The following is a 23398-nucleotide window of genomic DNA, read 5'->3' as shown; positions in this document are numbered from 1 at the left end:
AGGTTTAGAAAACAATTGCGCCACTAACCAGGAAAAAATAGTTTAAAGTCAGTGGCGGGTTGCGCATGTTATTCATATGCTATTTTAAGGGCGCATGCTTGGCCATAATCAATGTAGCGTGTGCACAACGCGCATACACTTTGATTCTCTCATCTACACAGAAGCAGCAGTTTTCATTTTTGCAAATCATATATTATTACGATAGATAGATAGATAGATAGATAGATAGATAGATAGATAGATAGATAGATAGATAGACAATTTATTATAAAAGCATACATCTAGCTTACACATTTACCCAAATTATCATACGCCTTTTTAACCGAAGTTAATTTGGGTGGGTTTCTCCATCCCCAACGTCCCTGACGAGAGCGTTGCTCTCCTTGGCTGTGAACCGCTCCTGGCGCGCGCCTGGCAAATACGCCGTTATAATAGGAAACCGCTTTAGAACAAACCGCGCCTGCTCTTAAAGGGAATGTGAGATGTCGCTCTGATTGGTTTATTTCACGATACGCCCAAACCACACCTATGAATAATGAAGCTACTTCAGACCAACCCATTTTAGATTTGCGCCTGGCGCAAGAGTCATTTATCCCGCTGGGAAAATAGCAACAGCGCCAAGACCCGCCCACAAAGTTACTTGCGCTTTGCGCTTTGACACTTGCGTTTCAGATCGTTAAAATAGGGCCCCTGGTCTCCATTTTAACATGAAATATTACTTTAATTGAAAAAGTATAATAAATAAAAAAATTTGGAGAGAAAATGTATTATTTTCAATGGGAAAATACTGATAATAATTACAGTTAAAAAATAAAAAAGTTTCAGGTGTTTGGTCACTTTTGACCGCAAAGAACACAAGTGTGACTCCAAAAGCACCAGTACAGTAATTTACATTTAAAATGTATTAAAAAAAATTTTTTTTTAAAAGTGCACTTTTTAAATGTACTGAACTGTGATTTTTTAAATATAATTTTAAAATTTGAAGTACACTACAAGCACACATTCAATACATTTAAGCGCATATCTTTTTTACAAGGGTATGCTTATTAGAGTACCACATGGTTAGCTTAGCAATAAACATGTGAAACAGTTGCCTCAAAAATCTCAAGCGATTTTTTTTTGTGGTGTGCTGTCTATGTATAAGTAGAATGGCTGCCCATAAGTGAATATAGAATTTTTGTTACCAGCAAAATTCCAATTTTAGTGAAAGTCTCCTCTGTGTGAAACAATCTTAAACTTTGCGACACGATGAACTAGCATTTCATACGTGTATGTGCACTGAGTGGTTGTGTGTGTGCGTGAGTGACGGAGTGCATTTCATATGTATTTGTTTGAGCATTCAGTAGTATGTGTAACTAGTATATGTGGATGCAAGCGTTTCATGTATGTATGTGTGATTGAAGTTTAATTTAAGCACTATTCGGCGCCTCATACTAGCCTGTTTAAATGCACACCCACCTGTCACAGCTCTGGCATTATCTTCGAGAAGATGTACAGTTCTTAACAGCTCCAGCTCAGCACATGATTAATGCATGCTTGAGTAAGCAAGTTGAAAGACAGAGCAGAAGCATGTCAGAATTTTTTTATGTGTTCTTTTGAAATTCAACCTCCTTAAACTGAGGATCAGTTTAACCCACAATAGAGGGGTTAGAAGGTTTGACTCATTTGTTTGATTCTGAATGCGGGCATATGGAGGTATGCCTGGAGTGCGTCTTTATTTAGCCCAAAGATTTTCCGTTAAATACTGTTTCATTTTGAGGGCCAGAGCTCTGCTGGAGTTTTGAGGATTGCATTTAAGCTGTCAAAACAGTTAACAGCTAACAACAAGTGAAGTCAAGTACAGAGCCGAGGGGTGTGTCTGAGACGATTAGGTTTATGAGGATGAAGTGAAATTGGATGAAAGCTGCTTTGAGTGATGGAAAGGTGAGGTTAATAGCAGCTGCAATGCATTAAGCCCAATTTGGCCGTCTGTGTTATTCTACCTAAAAATGACTAAAATGATGACGTCCAATGCCTAGCAATTGCGCCAGACTTTTAAGAATGCATTAAATTCTTCCAAAGTGAAAAAGACTTTTACATTGTACCAAAATTCCTCAAAAAAAGTCCTGCTATTTTGAAAATTCCAAAAACAAAAATTGTAATGGAATTCAAATAATTCCATTTTAAAATATATTAAAATAGAAAAGATATATTAAAGGCACAGCTAAATTACATTTATTATAAGATTGTTTTAAAGGCAAAATATATAAGAAAATATATAAAAAATGTTATATTTTTGTTGACTTGTATACTTCCCAACAATGTTTAAATCCAGAGAAATCAGCTATTTTAACCAGTGTAACGTCCCTTATCATTGCGTCACCTGTCAATGACGTCACATCCATGTTACCCTAATTTCCGATTTTATTTCCATAGATACCATGGAAACACCAAAGACTTCACATAGCCTTCACCATACCTAGAAATTGGCATGGTTTTATTTCAGTTAGCCTAATAGCTGGTTTGATTTGCATTGAGAGATGATCTTATGGAAAGTACTCCATGCCAATCTCTAGGTATGGTGAAGGCTATGTGATGATGTGGGGCTATTTTAATTCCAAAGGCCAAGGGAACTTTATCAGGATGCATAGTATCCTGGATCCATGATCCTCTAAAAATAAAAATCTGCCTGCCTCTATGGGAATTTAACATAGGGGTGTCCAGACTTATGCACCCTGTATTTTTAGGAAGAACATTTATTTATTTATGATACATTATTCATTCACAAAGAAAATTGGTGTCCTTAAAGGTTGGATTTTTCCTATTTTTTTTAATTAAGGCATCAAGTTCAATTTCCAAAAGATGATTTTTTATTCCTCTTTTTAGTCAACTTTAGCATGGGTGTCTAAACTTATGCATAGCACTGTATCATTCATATGTCTCATTTTTTTTAGATGACCTACTGAGTCGGCCGGACCTGCTGAACCTGGCTGCATCTCTGAGGGACAGCTCAGCCTTCTTCCAATCTGAGGTCATGCGCCCTGCCAATGACCCCAAAGAGAGGGATCCAGCCCATGTACGCATGCTCAATGACGTCCTTCGAGATCTGGAAAAAAGCTTCCTTATCCCGAACCCTTTGCCAGGCTTTTACAGGTAATTGTTTTACACCGGTGGCTTTCAAGATCACAAACGTAAAAAAGCATGCTAAAATATTTATGAATCCATACATTTTTACAACATGAAGTCTTTCATGTAAACAACTAATATATTCATACAAAGAGCCCTTACGTTTCTAAGGAAGTGAAAAGTGGTGAAACATAGGAGACTTTGATATACCTGAAAACAGAGAGATATCAATTATTGAGAGTTTGGGGTGAATGAAAGCTGAATAAAAAGTATCTTGTTAGAAGAGAAAAGAAGGCGGTGCTGAAAATGCCAATTTATTGTCACATCACTTTAAGGAAAACAAAAAACCACACACCTTTTTTTCAGAGGACTGACTATCCTACTTTTTCCCCCACACAGTTTTACCAAAAAAAGTTTTAAACCTTGTGCAATATGATAGGCTACCTCTCTCTCTCTCTCTCTCTCTCTCTCTCTCTCTCTCTCTCTACCTCTCTCTCTCTCTCTCTCTCTACCTCTCTCTCTCTCTCTCTCTCTCTCTGAGACAGCAAGCATTTAGGCTATGTATATCTTTATATTTTAGGCTATCTTTATAATTTGTTCAGATTTGCATTTGTATGCATAATTAAAGTTGTTTTAGCAATGTTCAACCACTGAATATTTTCTTTCAACTTCCATGTTCTCTAATCAACTATTTATAGAGTCCGACTCCTCTTATTTGAGGTTGTGGATGATTGTCCTGACATAACTCTGTACACAAAGTTCCTCTTGAAAATATATATATATATATATATATATATATATTTATTTTTTTTACATTTAGCATTATTGTTTTAATTAGAAGATATTTAAATATGTAATTTCCAGTGTTGTGTTGAATTCTGTGACCCACCGAATTATGTGACCCTAGTAGGTGCTATACTGTATTGAGCTAATCCTAACCCTACCGTCACAAGGTTATGTGTACGGTCACATAATTCGGTGGGTCACAGAATTCAGCACTACACCTGAACTCGAACTCGGGTCTCCCGAAGCACAACCGCACTGCATCTCGAAGCACTGCCTACGAGGCTATCAGCTCCAACAATTAGAAGACATTTAAATAAATGTTATAATTATTGTAGCGAATTAGCTCAAAAAAGGGAATATATAATTAATAATCAATCATACTGCTTATGATCAATTATTACCTACATATTTTAAATCACCCAAAAAGGGGATACATAGCCCATGTATTTGTATCTATCTATCTATCTATCTATCTCCCATGTATTTGTATCTATCTATCTATCTATCTATCTATCTATCTATCTATCTATCTATCTATTTATTTATTTATTTATTTATTTAAATATATGTATATATATATATATATATATATATGGATAATTAATTACAACGAATTATAATCAAGTATGAATATATAGATAGGCTATATTGATTTTCAGAATAACCTTTAACAGAATTAATTTCACATCGAATAATCTGTTCGTCCACCGACCCGACAGTACGATCTTCTTATTAACTCTCAAGGAAGATTCTTCTTCTTATCAACTCTCAAGAAAAGTTATTCTTCTGGTCATGAAGAATAACTTTCCTGTTCTATTAGATTACTATAAAGTACTCAACAATATAAAAGCTTATAGCTTAAGATCTCACATTTAACAGACTTTGTTAGGTGAGCAGGAGACAGAGGCAATCAAGCGTATAATGGGTTTAAATAAATGAAACTATACGACTATACTTAAAGAATACATATAAACAGAATAACGAAAAGTAAAGAAAGAAAGAGAGAGCAGATCACAGAAAGGCAAATATCACAAACAATTAACCTTTGAGAGCCAGCAAAGAATCACATCTCCTTAAAGCAGGGGCAAACAATCTTAAACGCATCTAAATCTCGATAGAAAAATACTTGCGTGGATCTTTGGTGCTGAGCAAGTATGCGCGTGTGTTTGTGTGTGTGTGTGATGATCCTCGCTGTGTCCGTGAGTTTGAAGTGTTCTTTCAGTTCTTCCGGAGAGTGCGTCGTTCGCGGGAAGTTTAAAAGGTTTACTTGAAAGCAAAGTTGCCGGAAATTCAGGCTAAGTCCATTTCACTCGGAGATAGAAAGGAATGAGCACGGAAGAAAGACTAAAACACAAGACAAGACTAAGACAAGACCAAGAAGTAAGATGAAAGAAGATAGCGATGAGCCATCATCCTTGTCCTGACTTAGCCCTTGTCCAATGCCTTGTCCTTGTCCATCCTTGTCCGTTGACTTAGTCCACACCTATTTTGGGGGAAGTGACCAATAACACTCAGAAACTTTTAGCGAGTTTCTTTGTCTCCTTCTGACAGCCTAATTTGCATGTTTTATGATGGTGTCCAGAATTGGTAATTTCTAATCCAAAGGATGGTAAACATAGTATAATACATTTTATTATATTATATATATATACACTGCTCAAAAAAATTAAAGGAACACTTTGAAAACACATCAGATCTCAATGGGGAAAAATATCATGCTGGATATCTATACTAATATGGACTGGGTAATGTGTTATGAACGAAAGGATGCCACATCGTTTGATGGAAATGAAAATAATCAACCTACAGAGGATTAAATTCAAAGACACCCCGGAAATCTAAGTGAAAAAATGATGCAGCAGGCTTGTCAATTTTGCTGAAATTTCATTGCAGCAACTCAAAATGGTTCTCAGTAGTTTGTATGGCCCCCACGTGCTTGTATGCATGCCTGACAACGTCGGGACATGCTCCTACTGAGACGACGGATGGTGTCCTGGGGTATTTCCTCCCAGATCTGGACCAGCGCATCACTGAGCTCCTGGACAGTCTGAGGTGCAACCAGGTGATGTCAGATGGACCGAAACACAATGTCCCAGAGGTGTTCTATTGGATGTAGGTCAGGTGAGCGTGTTGGCCCTTCAATGGTATCATTCCTTCATCCTCCAGGAACTGCCTGCATGCTCTCGCCACATGAGGCCGGGCATTGTTGTGCACCAGGAGGAACCCAGGACCCACTGCACCAGCATAGGGTCTGACAATGGATCCAAGGATTTCATCCCAATACCTAATGGCAGTCAGGGTGCCATTGTCTAGCCTGCAGAGGTCTGTGCGTCCCTCCATGGATATGCCTCCCCAGACCCTCACTGACCCACCACCAAACCGGTCATGCTGAACGATGTTACAGGCAGCATAACATTCTCCACGGCTTCTCCAGACCCTTTCCTGTCTGTCACGTGCTCAGGGTGAACCTGCTCTCATTTGTGAAAACCACAGGACACCAGTGGCGGACCTGCCAATTCTGGTGTTCAATGGGAAATGCCAATCGAGCTCCCTGGTGCTGGGCAGTGAGCACAGGGCCCACTAGAAGACGTCGGGCCCTCAGGCCACCCTCATGAAGTCTGTTTCTGATTGTTTGGTCAGAGACATTCACACCAGTGGCCTGCTGGAGGTCATTTTGTAGGGTTCTGGCAGTGCTCATCATGTTTCTCCTCGCACAAAGGAGCAGATACCGGTCCTGCTGATGGGTTAAGGACCTTCTACCGCCCTGTCCAGCTCTCCTAGAGTAGCTGTCTGTCTTCCTGGAATCTCCTCCATGCTCTTGAGACTGTGCTGGGAGACACAGTAAACCTTCTGGCAATGGCACGTATTGATGAGCCATCCTGAAGGAGCTGGACTGCCTGCGCAACCTCTGTAGGGTCCAGGTATCGCCTCATGCTACCAGTAGTGACACTGACCCTAGCCAAATGCGAAACTGGAGAAAAACAGTCTGAAAAGATGAGTAGGGAAAAAATGTCAGTGGCCTCCACCTGTAAAACCATTCCTGTTTTGGGGGTTGTCTCACTGTTGCCCATCTAGTGCACCTGCTGTTAATTTCATTAACACTAAAGCAGCTGAAACTGATTACCAACCCCCTCTGTTACTTAACTGACCAGATCAATATCCCAGGAGTTTAACTGACTTGATGCTATTCTCTGATTAAAAAGTGTTCCCTTTATTTTTTTGAGCAGTGTATATTACTCGAATACAGATAAGAATAATTTTGAGATTGTTACAGATCCATAACCAGATATACAAATCCAAATATTGGCTCTGCTGGAGTACAGCAGCTACAGTGCCTTTCTTTGAAAACAGTGACCATACTGATGTATTTTGGGACATTGGACTGCATTTCTGATCATCGTGCACCTGGCAGTGTGGTAGACTGTTTATCTGAAATGATAGGTGAGCTATTCCAAAAGCAACATTCCTGTGCTTTCCTTAGGGGGTTAATGATGACATCACTTTCCCATCTACTGGGACAGACGATACTGAGAGACATGCTAATTTGCATCTCTGTCAAATTCTTTTATCCCAGACATAAGTGCCAAGAAGACATCCTGAAAATGAAACAACAAAAAAATAAATAAACAAGGAAAGAAAAAGAAAATCATCTCCTTCCTCTCAGAGTTGCATTATTATTCAGCTATACAGTATAGAAATGCTAATTTCTTTGTATGACAATTATATTGCATTTAGAAAAGGCTGCATTGGCTATTTATAGTGTATGTGTATTGTACATATATAATTTAATAAAGAATTTGCCTCCAGGTTCATAAAAAATGAATGATCATAAAGATTATTGGTTGTTCATAGTGAAAGACCATAATTAGATTATAGTAGGAATCTATAGGAATTTATTAGCCTATATAGTCCCATGATTCCCCTAAGGGGGATTTGTGGGTCGATGGACTGAAGTAACCATCATTTAGCGACTGTGCTGATGTCATCAGCTTTTGCCATCACAGAGAACAGCACTTGGGTTCCATGATTCAGCAATGCAGGTCAATACACAAAGCCAAAATCAAGAATATTTATATGTACAAAAGCATCTAAGGTCAGCAAATTAAATGAACAAACATATTCTTTCTTTAAATCAAGTGTTCCTGGTAGTTTCTTCTGACAACGGCCATGATTAGGGGCATGGAAATGCAAAGAAGAGTGAAAAAGGGTCAAACACAATATTAAGTTCAGGCCTGTATTGCGGAGTTAATGGTTTCTTGATCTAGATCTAGATCTCAAAACTGCAGGACTTTGGCCAGAATAATGTGCTAAAACACTATTGCAGGTAACAGAAGTAAATCCGTCAGTTGACTGTGATTCAGTCCTCAGCTCAACAGAACAAAGTGCTGATCTTTAGCCACTGTCCTCACACACTCCTCAACCGCAGGGATTTACAGATGTGCATCTAATGGGAATTGGGCTGCAGCTGGATCCATAACGGAGTGGCCAGCAAAACACTGTGCAATCAAAATGGATGGACGCTCCGATTATTTCTCCTTTTTGTGTTTAGGGGAAAGCTAGTTTGATCTTTCAATCAATCCTCAAGGTCTACGACACATCCTGGGTGCTGCATTTCTGCTTTGACTTTTCTCTTGACGCCGCTGTTGACGTCTGTTGGTTTTGCTAATCTGGTCTGAAGGAGGCCCGTTATTATCAAAGCGACATGCAATTGTAATCAGCGGCAATCAGCATGTCCTGGAGTGGTTTTTATTAAATTAACAGAAGAGGAAGCAAACGGATGAAGTGCGAGAGACTCGTCAGGGTACCTGCTCATTATATCTCTTTGGGTTTTGGCCTGAGAATTAACACCCTCTTACTGATTCCCATTGTTTCAGCTCCTGTTTTAAACACTTGCCTCCCTGTTTATTAATCAGTTTTAACCAATGTATTAAATTGGTGCAATTGAAAATGGATTGGAAAAAGATTTAGTTCTCTCTGTACGATATAGGCACTCACAGAAGCAGCTTGTAAAGTGTCAAATGAGCCATTATGAGAACCCGAGTTTCCTCCAAAATTACAACTTTGATATCATTTTACACACCCTCATGTCATTGCAAACCTGTATGACATTCAGCAGAATGTTCATGCTGTTTTTTTTAGATTTTCCATACAGTGACTATGAATGTTAACCAAGGCCTGTCAAGCTTCAAAAATAATTAAAAACACCATAAAAGTAGCCCATATGACTATATTCCAAAATGATTTGATAAAAATGATAACAAACAGATACAAATTTAAGTCATTATTCACTTAAAACAAACCTTCCCCTTTACTGTGTCACGCAGTGGTTGACGTGGGGATGAAAAAGAGTTGGATTTAAGTGCGACAGTAATTTATTAAAGAACAAAAATCAAAATCACTAATTACACAGAATACTTCAGAAATCTCCAAAACCACAAATAGAACAACCACAAAATACTGATGATAGCGAACGAACTTAAGCACAAACTGAGGGCTAGATATACACAAACTAATGAGGGGTGGAACATGACAGGTGTGATTAAATCAAAGAAAGAACTAACGAGTAACTATGGTAACTAACAATAAGTGGGAACAAGTAACGAAAAAGAAACAGAACAGAGAACAGTGCAAAACCAACTCAAAGTCAAACTCAGATCGAATTTTCGTGGGTGAAATTCAGTCATTTCAATAGCAATCCATATGATCTGGGATTTCACAGATTTCACAGCGGGTTCAAGTTGGTCATGCGAATTCATTGACCAAGAGAAAGTTTAAAAGTGACTTCTGTGTGAGCTGTGCTTTATACATCGAGTTAAAACAACCTGTACATGTGTTTGTGTATGAAAAAGTGCAGAAAAGAATGACAACTCAACAATTATACCACTTATACAGTTAAACGAAATTGTTATATATTTAATAACTTTCATTTGCAAACAAATTTGACTTTGCTTATTTTTCTCATGAACAAACTAAAAGCACTATGGCCAAAACTCGCTGCAGCCAGTTTTCAAAGTTCTCTCTCCTCTGCGCTTTGATTAGTTTTCTTCTATTTTCCACATATATTCCTGTCGTAAGCACAGTGGTGTTGCCGAAATCTCAACCGGTGATGGGCCGCTGTTTGGTGGGGTTACCAGGGCCACATTTCTCATAACTGAAAGATATTGTGATAGGTTCCTTATAACCTGCACATAAACAAACAGTATTGTTACGGTCACCAGCTGAAGTGCCCTTGAGAGCGACCACAGGGCACTCCACATCAGAATATTGTAATTCCCTCACAAACTGTACCATGTTGTTTAAATAGCAAATGCATTTGCGCCCATGGGCGTGTTGGTCTGAAAACGAGGTGCGTTCAGGTGCATTGTTGGTGCGTTGCTATTTTGAGGCAACTGAAATAGACTGCGCCATTGACCAACTGAAACCTGGTCTATAGTCAATGGTGCAATATTTTTTTTTGTTATTTAAAGAGCGCGTTAGTAATGTGCGCCGCCTATAGGTGAGTCCACAATGCGCGTACTGTACACTCTGCTTATTAAACACACAGGGACGCGCAGCAGCACACAAACATGCCAAACATTAAAAATAAAAGGATTACAATGTAAAAGATTATTATTGTGTACATAAAGATATGGTGGAATCCGGCTTGTCCCGTAGAAGGTGCGCTTTAACCTCGCGCATGAGCAGATCCGTTTGCGCTCTGGAGACGCGTTCGGTCTTTCCACTATCAAATTCCATCATGTAAATAGCGAATCCGCCATGGCGCGATCGCAACTGGCATTGACTCTGATTGGTTTATTGCACGTAAAGCCCAAAACACACCCATTACTCATTAAGAGAATAGGACAACCCTTTTAGCCATTAAACTGACCATTTTTCCCACCGTTAAACTAGCAAAAGTGGATTGATACACACCCTAATTGTGTGTTTCATAACCACTCATGACATGGAATTGGAATATGCACATATTCAAATTATATTTGATAGCTATGGCCTACATTTTAGTTGTTTCCTCAGGATACAAAGAGTCTAGCACACAGGTTGTATGGGTGTAGTTATTGTATTTTTGCCGCTTTTTAGAACTTCACGGATGTGTCTTCACTTTATGTCACCAATGCTACAAATAAAATCATATGGGTTTAAATTGTCATAAGAGTAAGTAAATCTAAAAAAAAACTCCTTTTGCCTATTTTTTGTTGTGTCATTATTGAACGTGCTTGTCAAATGTAACTGATCCTCCAACAGTCAGGCATCAGGTAAGAGTTTGGCCTCATTTGGCTGAAAGAGGAAGAATAGCACTCTCAAACACTCTGGAGGGTTTGTTCCTGCAGATAAAACAAATGCCAATATTCGGTAGACATTGAACAGATACTGTTGATCATACCTTACTGATACAACATCAGTATTGGATTATCTAAACATACTATTTGCTGGTTTAATAACTATCTCTCAAACAGAACTCAATGTGTACAGGCAGAAGGTTTTATATCTGGTTCACTCCTATTTACTCTATATATATATAAATAATATTGATCAAAATGTTCATAATGTAAGTTTTCATTATTATGCTGAAGATACAGTTATATATAGTTCAGCATCCACACCCAATCTGTCTCTCTCTCAGTTACAGCTTGCATTTAATATTGATCAGCGTAACATATTTGAAAAAACAACAAAAAAAAACTAGTTTTAAATGCTGATAAAACAAAATGCATGTTGTTTTCTAAATCAAAATCAATCCCTCATAATCTTCTGCCTATTACTACATCCCAAGGTTCGGAGATTGAGTTTGTGTCTCAGTATAGGTATCTTGGGATTTTAATTGATGAATTTTAATTGTTTGTGTCTCTCTCCTTTGGCTCTCATGTTCAGTAACTGGTGAAAAGATTGAAAGTGAAATTGGGTTTTTACTTTAGAATCAAATCCTGTCTTTCCTTTGAGGCAAAAAAGAGGCTTGTTGCAGCCACTTTTATGTCTGTACTAGACTATGGTGATGTTATATATATATGCATGCATCTTCACAGTGTTTACATGCTTTAGACACTGTTTATCATGGTGCACTGAGGTTCATAACTAATCTTAAAACCCCTCACTCATCATTGTGTGTTGTATGCTCGGGTTGGATGGTCTGCTTTGTCCATCCGAAGACAAAAACACTGGCATGTTTTTATTTATAAATCTATCCTGGGTCTACTTCCTTCATATCTTTATACCTACATCTGTAAAAAGTATGTTTGTAGCTATAGCCTACGGTCCCAGGAATTATTCTTACTGTCTGTTCCAGTGGTACGTACTGAATTGGGGAAAAAGGCATTTAAATTTGCTGCTCCCTCTGCCTGGAATAATTTGCAACGTATGATGAAATTTGGGGAGCTGGTTTCATTGGACATTTTCAAAGTATATGATATTGAAATTTGATTGGATTTGCTTGTGTGTGTATGGGCCCTATCTTGCACCCAGCGCAATTGACTTTGTACACCGACGCATGTATCATTCCTATTTTGCACCCGCGCACAGCGGACTTTTCCCTCCACAGACGCACATCGGTAAATTAGGAAATTAACTTGCGCTCCCGGGGGCGGTTCAGCGCAAAGAGGAGGCGTGTTCAAGCGCAAACGTTCCCTGGTGCTATTTTGCAGGTTTAGAAAACAATTCCGCCACTGACCAGGAAAAACCTAGTCTAAAGTCAGTGGCGCGTTATTCATAATATACTATTTTAAGGGCGCATGCTTGGCCATAATCAATGTAGCGTGTGCACAACGCGCATGCACTTTGCTTATCTCATCTACACACAGACGCAGCAGTTCTCATTTTTAGAAAACCATACATTATTACAAGGAAAAATATTAACACACGAGGGAAATCATTGTTGTGTCCATGAAGATGTGAAAAAATAGGCATAAATCTAGCTTACACATTTACCCAAATTTTTATACGCCTGTTTAACCGAAGCTAATTTGGGTGGGTTTCTCCTATCCCCATACAATGTCACTTCTCTGTGTTTTTTACGGCCCTGACGAGAACGTCGGTCTCCTCGGCTGTGAACCGCTCCTGGCATGCGTCTGGCATATCCGACGGTATAAAAGCAATCCGCCATGGAACAAGCGCGTCTGCTCTTAAAGGGAATGTGAGATGTCGCTCTGATTGGTTTATTTCACGTTACGCCCAAACCACACCTATGAATAATGAAGCTACTTCAGACCAACCCATTTTAGATTTGCGTCGGGCGCAAGAGTCATTTATCCCGCCGGTATAATAGCAACAGCACCCAAGACCCGCCCACAAAGTTACTTGCGTTTCGCGCTTGATACTTGCGTTTCAGATCGTTAAAATAGGGCCCTATATGTGTATGTATTGATGGATGTTATCTGTTAAACTCAAACGAACTGTGTCTGTCAGTCTTGGCCAGGACGCTCTTGTAAAAGAGATTCTTAATCTCAATGTGCTTCCTCCTGGTAAAATAAAGGTTATAATAGATGATATCTGGACCCATGCGGGGGACTCTGCTGTGTACGCTAAACTCGTTTTTTTGGAGAACTCTTTCTCCATTAAACACAAAGTAGGTGGTGTTACCAGGGACCCCTGATCAATATCAAAGATTTCGTGGAGAGATCTATAAAAATGCCTCCAGCAACAGTTGGTGTAAAAAGGATATGACTGAAATAGTAAAAAAAAGGAGCAGACTTGAACATGATTTAACAACCTGCACAACTTAATAGTGTGGACCATTAGTTTAACAAGTCTTTTGTTGCATCTAAAGATCAGGATTGTTGAAGTCGTGCTTTTGGTAAAAGTGTTTTAACTTCATTGCCATTACAACGTAAAGTCATAAAACCCGGTAACTTGGAAGGATGGAACAAAGGAGGGAGGAAATGTAACTTGCAGCTGTTTACATAAAACAGCAGTCCCTTGTGAAATGAAGTATGCAACACAGCACATACTAAGCAGACGTTTGCCTTCTACTACCACACAAAGTCTCATCATAGACACGACTCAATTACTGATTGCTTAATCATGATTAGACGAGACTTAAGTCTATGTGTAAAATGATACATTCGATTAAGTGTCTTGTGATATTAACAAATCCATCATCACCATCTAAAATAGCAAAAGACAAATTAGCAAAAAGTTACCAAAGATTAAAAAATGTCATAAAACATAAAGCTAATTAACTCATATTTAATGCAATAAAAAGTTATTTTTAACCCACTTTAAAGTGTAACTTCACCTATTTTATACTCGCTTTGTATTGATACAATGTCGGTAGTATATGTAAATTAACAATGTTTATTCGTTCTCTGTTTTACATAGACAGAGAAATTCACATTAGGACAAGCAAAGGGGTAAAAAACATTTTTTTTTCATATTTTCCATCGCGTCATTCTCTCCATATTTCTGATTCTTTGCAGCCTTTAGCCTCTGCCTACAATGAGCTAGATCGTTTACTGGAAACTGAAAATACTTAAAGTTTTCCTACCTATTTAGCCAAAGGGAAGACACCAGCCATTTTTCTTTGTTTTCTCTAGTCAGGTAGCACTGAATAAATAAATAAATCAACGCCTTTCTACTGTATAGGCAGCCAAAGTTTTATTGAAAGCCCATTTTAACAGTAGTGAAGTATCCCTTTAAGTAGGACTTATGTAAATCTGTATACAGTGAGTGAGTGAGTGAGTGAGTGAGTGAGTGAGTGAGTGAGTGAGTGAGTGAGTGAGTGAGTGAATGAGGTATACAAAATGTCATTTGGTAATCAACTTTCAACAAATGCTGAGCTTAACTTGTATTGAACCCAGAACATTCCTATAAGAATGATGGAGAGTCACTTTCTGAGTGATATGACTCACAGGCCAAACAAAAAAAGGATAACCATTTTCTTTGGGAAGAAAGAGAAAGTGCTTGAGATTCGGACATTTCAGTCTTTCACTTTAAATATATCACACAGATGAAAGGCTCCAAGGCCTTTCACTGTACTGTCTTTTTAAAGCTTCGTAATTCTGCTAAAATGATAACAAACAATAAGCTGACATATTTCTTGCAGCTCTAAATGTATCACTTGGTGAAAGGAGAACAAGCTCTGTTCTCATGTGATTTCTACCTTTCAGTTAGCAAGATAGACTTCATGATAAGGATTTCATATAAGCTTTGGTCTCTGAAGGTCATCGACTCATTCCCAACTTTATCTGACCTGTTTACAGATAAAGAATTGCTTCATTTATTAAGGTTAGATGTGTGAAGCCGGTTAAAACACTCCAAAAATTCAATGCGTGACCCTGAACCGTGAAGAAAATGGCCCAAAGTCTGTTGATCGTGATGACTGTTCAGGTGATTTCTCTGCAGATTACAGTTGAAAACATGTGCGGTTGCTCCAAGGTTTTCCAAGGTTGTTTTAAGACACAATAGTATTGATTTTGTGATGTATATATGCTCTCTGTTATATCTGAACATGTGCTCATAGGTACATCCTCATCCTCATCCTCATCCTCAGAAGAGCTTCCTAAAGCAGCATTTTTAAATGGGTTCACCGACCCTCAGAGATCTGTTGTAAATAAATAAAGAGCACAAATAGCAAAGTAATTTTGTACAGATATATAACTCATGATTCAATAATTCATAATGTTTGAGCATTTTTAACATGTACATTTGTGATTTTTAAAGCATAGACTAAATAATTTTTTGTTTTATTTCAATTCAATTAATTTTGTATTATTGCTATTATTATATTTGTATTATTATCAGTATTTATAATAATTTACTAATAATTGTATTTATTGTTAATATTATTAATATTGTTATTTTAATTTATTTACTTTTGTATTATTGTTATTTTTGTTTTATTTGAATTTAATTTTTTATATTTAAATTTATTTAATTTTGTATTCTAACTATTATTATTTTGTTTTATTTTAATGTATTATTTTTTATTCATTTTATTTGAATCTCAATCATTTGCATTATAACTTTGTGTTCCATTTGAAGAAGTCAGTTAAAGCCCAACGTGTACTTTTTTTTTCTTTTTTTTTACATGTACCCAGGATACGTGTGTAGTCAAACGTGTAGCATTTCAAAGTATAGGCCTACTCCAGTTGATAGCATGCACAAACAAACGCAGGCGGTCGACACATGCGCTATGGAAAGTTTCATCTTTGTTCAGTTTGTCTGTGATATTTTTATCCAGAAGTTATGACCGATACAAATGTCTTTGTATTCTTTTAAACTAAAGTTACGGCTATCTCATAACCCCCCTCACACAAGTGCTTGTTAATGCGGGCGTCTGTCGTTGTTGTTGCAGTCTCCGGTGCTTTGCTGTTGTTGTTCCGTCAGTTTAGTTCTGTCAAGATCATTATCATCAGAGATGATTGACAATTAGCATACAGTTTGGATTGATGTTATGTTTCGGTTCTACACTGTAAAACCCAATAAGATAACTCAACTCAAACTGATTGCTTCAAACCATTTAAGTTTAAAAACAAATACATATGAGTATTTTGAACTTATATTCACTATATATATTGAGAGTCATATTCACTCATAATGTTGGTTTAGTCAATCATTATGAGTATATGTAACTTGAATATTTTAAGTTCATTCCATTAATTAATTTAGAGCTAAAATAACAAATAGGTTATTCATAACTTATTCAGTTTAAGTTCTGCTTAATGCATTGCAGTTTTTTAGTTAATATCACATTTTTTATTAAGTTAAATTAACTTTTCTTTTTTAAATAAGTTAAATGTACTCGTATAAATTAAATTTCGTTTAGTGACTTTCAGTGTTTTCAGTGCACTTTCAGTGCAGGCAAGACCTCCCTGCCTATCCATGCAGCTTAGCATGCATAAGAGCAGGAAGAAGAGAGAAAACCCTTAGGGTAAACAGAACAGAATCAACATAAATGTGTTGCAGATATTATTAATGTTCAATGATTTATGTACAACATAATTCAAGAAAGATTTGTCTGATTTGAAGAGGAATATCAGAAGGCCAAGTCCTGACTGGACGAGAGGAGGAGCTGGGGATGGAGGAGGGTAATCAATGTGATAAAGCTGCTGACAATACTGAATGGACCATATATATATATGGGATGCTGTGATAGGCAGTGTATTCCTATAGGTAGACGTGGATCAGCTGAGAGTCAGCTGATGCGAGCTTGACTGACGTGACCTGCCAGAACTAAAGCTGAGCTTGATTTTTAGTTTCTACTGTGAAAAAACGGGCCATGGCCAGTGTTGCCACCTTGTGGAACAATGGACTAGTGCAAAACAAATTTAATGCGCATGCAACCTGTGCGTACAAAGTAAGCGAGGTTACAGAAAATCGGGCAGTGCTCGTAGAACGCGCATACTATTCTGGTGACGAAATTTGCATCATGCGCCCTGGTCGCACTCTCGCGTACGCGTAAAAAAAAAAGAGACAAGTCCTCTGTATAAATGCCTCTAACCAAGAGCCATCCACTCACATTAGGAGAAATAGGTATGTGAACCATTTGTGGATGTTAAAAGTTTCTTTAAACACTTTGAAAAACCCTGCTCTCTCTCTCTCTCTCTCAGGAACATTCTGTATTGCTTGAGCAGACAAACTCCACGCTTCTCTATCCTGAAGGACGCCCTGGAGGTTCCCTGGCACAACAGCATCAACCAGTCCCTTACTCTGGTGTCCAGCGCCATCAGTTCAGCTGAGAAACTCATACAAAGTGGACTTGACCTTTTTGAGAATGCAAATGAAAATCCACAATGACATCTGGATGTGTCAGAATATGACTCAAACCCTGGGATCTTCTGACCGACACACGTTTCAGAGGGATCTGAAGACACTTTGAGAACTAGGGGGATATCATTATGAAGTGCACTATTTACCTAATGCTCACCAGAAGAATTTCTTCAGGCCATTACTAAGTTATTGTTTTTGTTCTTCTAATAACATAAAAAAAATGGTTCAGCCTTTGTGGTTTCTAACATCAGGCTAGGAAGATTAATGAGAAAAGAGTCAGGGAGCTAAACTCTATAACTCGCGGGGTCGAGGCTTTTTGTTCTGAGAAAAAAACACCAGCAGGTTTATCACCAACGCTTCCAGTCACATAAACCCCAGAGGACGACTGAAAGTCAGGACTCAAAACAGGTTTTTATTGAAACAACTTGATGTTTGAAACATGTTTCAAAATATTTTAGAATATATTTTATTTGCTAGTCTAGCCCACCATTTTACAGATGGGAAGCAATGACCTTGGGAAATGGTGTGATCCGCAATCAACATGGAGTCGGACTTGATAATGCAAAACTTACTGATAGTAAAAAGGACGGAAGCAGCAGCGGCGTGTGCTACTGTGACAGTCTCTCAGGGGCGTTTGTTTTAGAATCTAGAAAAATAGTAATGGAACAAAATATTTGTGTCAATAATGTTTGTACAATTTTTTTTTTTTTTTTTTTTAAACCAATTAAAGTTGAACTAAGACAGGTCAAGTCGATGAAACAAGAATTCAGGGTAATGATTAACTGAAACTCTTTGGCAATAAAGTAGTGGTATAATTAGAAACATGCTAATAATTTTGCGAATGAAAGTCAGTCATAGGGTAAGAATGCAAGTTTAAAATCCATAAATCCAAGGCAAACCAGAGACATGTCTTCAAGAGGTGTGAAATGAGTCTACATCTGATTGGTTGATATTCCACCAATGAGGAGCCAGGATGGTGAATATATAAGCTAGACAAACAGTGCAGGTGTACTGTATGTTGTCATAATGAAGTGTAAGGGGTCATGGTAATATCATGTTAACGTCTTTTTTTGATTCTGGCGGCCAGTGTATTTGTTGTCAGCATTTGCACTAATGTTGTTTCTCTAGTAACTATTTTGGAGAGAAATAAGAGTTTTGTGAGCAACTAATGACTTCCCTTTTACTTTAGATACTTCACTTGCCTTTTAAGTATGAAAAACAGCTCAATTAGAAATACAAAATTCAGGGAATCTAGTTTGACCCAGCTTTAATTTATTTACGTGCCTTCAAATGAGTCATACTGTACATGCTTTTAGAGCAGCAATTTGCACTCAGAGATTTAAATACCAAACATTTACCAAAATATTTTGTACTGTGGTTGTGCTTATTTATAACTTTTAAGTTGTCCGAGGTATTATTTGAAAGGTTTGTAAAGTTAAAATGATTTTCTTTCTGCTTTTTTATTGTTTCTAATCTGTTTAGTAAGCCCCTGGAACATATTTTTAGAGAGCAGCCATTTAAAACTGTGCATCATTTCTGCATTTAACAGAGTTAGCATTTCCTTAGTTATTATGACAATCCTTTTAAACAGATACTGCATTTGCACATGGATAAATTCTGTGGACTCCTCTACTGCTGGATTACTACACTAAACAACCCAGAAGAGTCCAGCTCATTTGCATTGCACTAAAATGAACTCTTAAACTGTTAACCTGCCTGTGTGCTCTTTTATTTATTTATTTTATTTTCTAAGTATATGTAAATACTGATAATTTAATCTGGCTCTTATTTTGTGTTGGCCCAAGAGAATTTTCAGGTTCAGTTATGTCTTGAATTGCAACCGTTTGTATTGTGGAGCATTTGTATGAATTTTATATCATGTGAAATCTTTTCAAACTGCAGCTGCAAGTTGCATGTTTTCATTTAGATTAGAATAAAGAAGTTAGACTTATTTAGATTTAGAATAGTAGGCGATTCGTTCTTATCGAATGTCAGACACTGAAATTGCACATACTGTTGTTTCTCAGTGAAATATCTCACAATCGAAACACTAACTAGATACAAGCACACATATAAAAGGGGCAATGTAAAATCAACCAGCAGTTGTCACTAAATAAACCCCAATAGGGCGATCAGGACCCCTATGTGGAGAGGAAGGGGTTTGTTTTGTGAAAACGACTGGCCGACTATACGTTGTTTCCCATATTACACGGCTACTCTGCAAATATATAAATAGATGTTCGTTAATTATTAATAATATTAATGTAATGATGTCATTTTCACTACAACTGAAAACTAAGACACAAGATGGCGCAAGTTTTGTTTGCATGAAAGTGTCGCTGGTTTAAGTTAAGGTGCAATAACTTTTACCATTGTTCGCCAATTTCTGAAAACCATTCATTTCAATTGGAATCCATGCGATTTTGCACGAGGGTAAAAGATTTCCCCACCCAGATTTCACAGGAGGTTCAAGGTGGTCATGTGGATTTGCCACAAACCCTTTTTTGCTTATTTCAGGTATGGTAAAATTATTGAATTTCTCAAAGGCAAAACAAATCTATCATTATTTCAATAGAGTAGATGAATGAAGCACCACTAACACAAAAAGCTTTTACACAAAATTCCAGATCGCATGGATTCCTATTGAAATGGCAGAATTTTTCACATTAAAATTTGCAGAGTGACGAGAAATGTTACCACACCTTTACTCGGATGGGCAGACTAATATTCATACAGTGTTGCTATAAGTGAAAGGAAATATCTGACAGCTGATGCCAATCAGAATCGAGTATTCCAGAGAGCCGTGTAATAAACACCCATGTAGTGTAGATCTGTAAACAGTTTTTTCCAGTATTTTTCCATGTTTGGCATCACTTTATACTGAAATGAGTACTATTGTAAATGCAGTGCATGTTAAATCATTCTTGTATATGGGATGTCAAAAGCTTGAGAACACCCATTTTGGAGAACGACACTTTTGAACATAATTCATGTGAGTGTGCTTGATGACACGTACTAAATGACATTTTAGTGCATTCAATGTCCTACACTAAATGACATTTATGTTTTGTCTCAAAGGACTACAGAGGTTGAATCCAGACTTTTTATACCCAGTGGGGCATTAAATATAATTGTGTTGTCTTTAGTTTGATGTCTTATGGACCCACATGGGTCAGAAAGCACCTAATGGATGGACAATGTGAACACGCTCTGGCTGTTTAAATGGGTGGAAGGTTTTATTCAATTCACGGTATGTAGGAGAAAAGAATATTTTAAATGAGGAGCGATATATAATGCGATATTCAAAATGCACTTAACTGTAATAAGGGTAGAGAGGATTTCAAATGCATGTTATTTTTTTCTGCTTAATTTGTATGCCACTGATCCTAAGGCAATAAATACCAGTGCTGAAATAACATCTATTTGATCATCAATCTCTTCATTTCTCACTCAGACTATTTCACTACCTTAAGAATGATAAGCTGCATTTTTCTATCAAGTATATATCTAGTAATGAGTAAAGTGATTCTGATGGCAGCTGGAAATTGCCCCTATTATGCTTTTTTGGATATTACCTTTCATGTAGTGTGTAATATAGCTGTTTGTGAATGTAAAAGGTCTGCAAAATTTCAAAGATCAAAGTGCACGATAAATGGAGTTATTGTCTTCTAAAAGAAATAATCGATTCTGAACTGCCTGAAACGAGTCGCCAGGGATTCCAGTCTTACTTCCTGCATGAACCTATGGTTTGTAGCAAATTTGCATAGCTCCAGCCTATTGGCTGCCTGTTAACATAATCTACTTTGACACGCCCTCAAACACTGTAGTTGTACTGTAGCTGAGGCCTGGAAAAGTTTGGTTTGTGTTGTCGACATGTCGAGAAGACGCTGTTTTCTGTGCTGCGAAGGCAAATCCACTTGCAATGGTGTTTCAGGTCGATCAGCTACTTTCAATGGTTAATTATCGGACTCGGGCTCGAATAGATTAGCTAAAACCGACGCCATCGTTGCTGTTTGTATCACTGTGTGCTGAGGAAGCCTCAGATATGGTAATGAGTGTTTCGTTTCTCACACGTGTAGACCAATCACAACAAACAGGACCATCTGACCAATCAGAGCAGATTAATCGAATGTGATTGAACCGTTTCAGACACTGCGAGAAAAAAGGTGATGCTGCAATGTATATTATGAGAAAATGAAAGTGTTTATTGACCTTGGTGCATATGTAAACATATTGGGCCCTATCATACACCCGGCACAATGCAGCGTCAGGCAAGTGTTTTTTGCTAGTTTCAGCCCGACGCAGTTATCATTTTCACGTCCTGCACAAGTTGTTTAAATAGCAAATGCATTTGCGCCCATTTGTGCGCCCATGGGCGTGCTGGCCTGAAAACGAGGTGTGTTGCATTGTTGGCGCGTTGCTATTTTGAGGAAACTGAAATAGACTGCGCCAATTGACCAACTGAAACCTGGTCAGTGGTGCTGATTTTTAACCTGGTAAATTCCGCCATGTAAATAGCGAATCCGCCATGGCGCTAGCGCAACTGGCTTTTAAAGGGAATGGGAGATGAGACTCTGATTGGTTTATTGGACATTACGGCAAAAACAAACCCATTACTCATTAAGAGAATAGAAATAACCCTTTTAGACCATGCGCCGGGTGTGCCGTCCATTTTTCACGTCGTTAAACTAGCAAAAGTGGACTGAGAAACGTCCTAAGTGCGCTTGCGCCGTGCACTTTAGACCATGTGCTAGATCGTTAAAATAGAGCCAAAATTAAGAAAACTTTAAAATAGTATCATAGGGGCACTTTAACATAACTAATAATGACCCCACACATATGCTGTCTTCATAAGTGTTTAGGCTAAAGCAATCTCCTTCATTTTCCTCAAGAGTTCATTTGTTTCCTCTTAGGAACAAGTCTTAAAATTGCCTTAATAAGCTTCTGACACCCTCTTAATGATAAAATCTGTCTCGTAATATCTGTTTTGACATGCTGGCTTCAAGCCATTTAGGTATGCTTATTTAGATAAAGATTTACTTATCTCCATGCAGCTGCTCTGTTATTCCATTATATTTGTTTCATGCGCATATAATAATAATCACTAGTTGTTATTTGACAATCCTGGAGAGAGTTATTCTAATCTCTTTTGTTATAAATGTCTTTAATCATTGCAGTCATAAACAGAAAAGGGAAAAGGTCACCCACCGCCTTCCCTAAAAACTCTTCGGGGAGAGTATTAAAAAACTAATGCTGACTTGTAAAGCTCTTTGATTTAACATTCTAATTGCTCTGATAAAAGGGTAAAGTTTATTATCAAGAGAAATCAATGAAATAAAGCATGCTCATGGAATATAGATGTAGCTCATGTACACAAAAGTTTTTAAACACTTTATGATGACTTTCAGGAATGCCACTCTCAATTACTAATATGAAACTCCTAAAGTAGGATTTTTTTATTATTATTATTTCTGTTAATAAATGTGAATAGACATTTATTTTGGGACTAAATTTAAGTGCCAAAATACATGTATTAATTGTTATATCTGCAGTAAATCATGATATACAGTATCACACCATTTCTATATTCAATGTGCATAGGCATATTGTGTATAGTTTTAAATTAATTATTATTATTATTATTTTTAATAACCAATTATTCATTCAAGTTATTCCACAGCAACTGCATAAAGCAATGTTTCAAAACAATTTAATTTAAAAGATTTCACCAATGTTTGCGTTTTATTTGCGTTTCACTTTTCTGTTATTCTTCTTTTTCCTCAACATTACATTATTGTAATACAGGGTT

General features: G+C 37.5%; 1 protein-coding gene across 1 annotated transcript in view; it reads left to right on the top strand.

Moving 5' to 3' along the window:
• The window catches only part of naaladl2 (N-acetylated alpha-linked acidic dipeptidase like 2), a 296732-nt gene extending 275733 nt beyond the window's left edge, over positions 1-20999 (top strand). The window contains exons 13-14 of the mRNA XM_084100591.1: positions 2934-3132; positions 17430-20999. Coding sequence (XP_083956717.1) covers positions 2934-3132; positions 17430-17616 — 386 coding nt within the window. The 3' untranslated portion in view covers positions 17617-20999. The remainder of the gene's footprint in view (positions 1-2933; positions 3133-17429) is intronic.
• Positions 21000-23398: the final 2399 nt, after the last annotated feature.

The sequence above is a fragment of the Abramis brama genome (assembly GCF_963993115.1).
Source record: "Abramis brama genome assembly, chromosome: 23".
Taxonomy (NCBI): Eukaryota; Metazoa; Chordata; class Actinopteri; order Cypriniformes; family Leuciscidae; genus Abramis; species Abramis brama.
The sequence above is the reverse complement of the archived record's forward strand: the minus strand, read 5'-3'. Positions and strand labels throughout refer to the sequence as shown.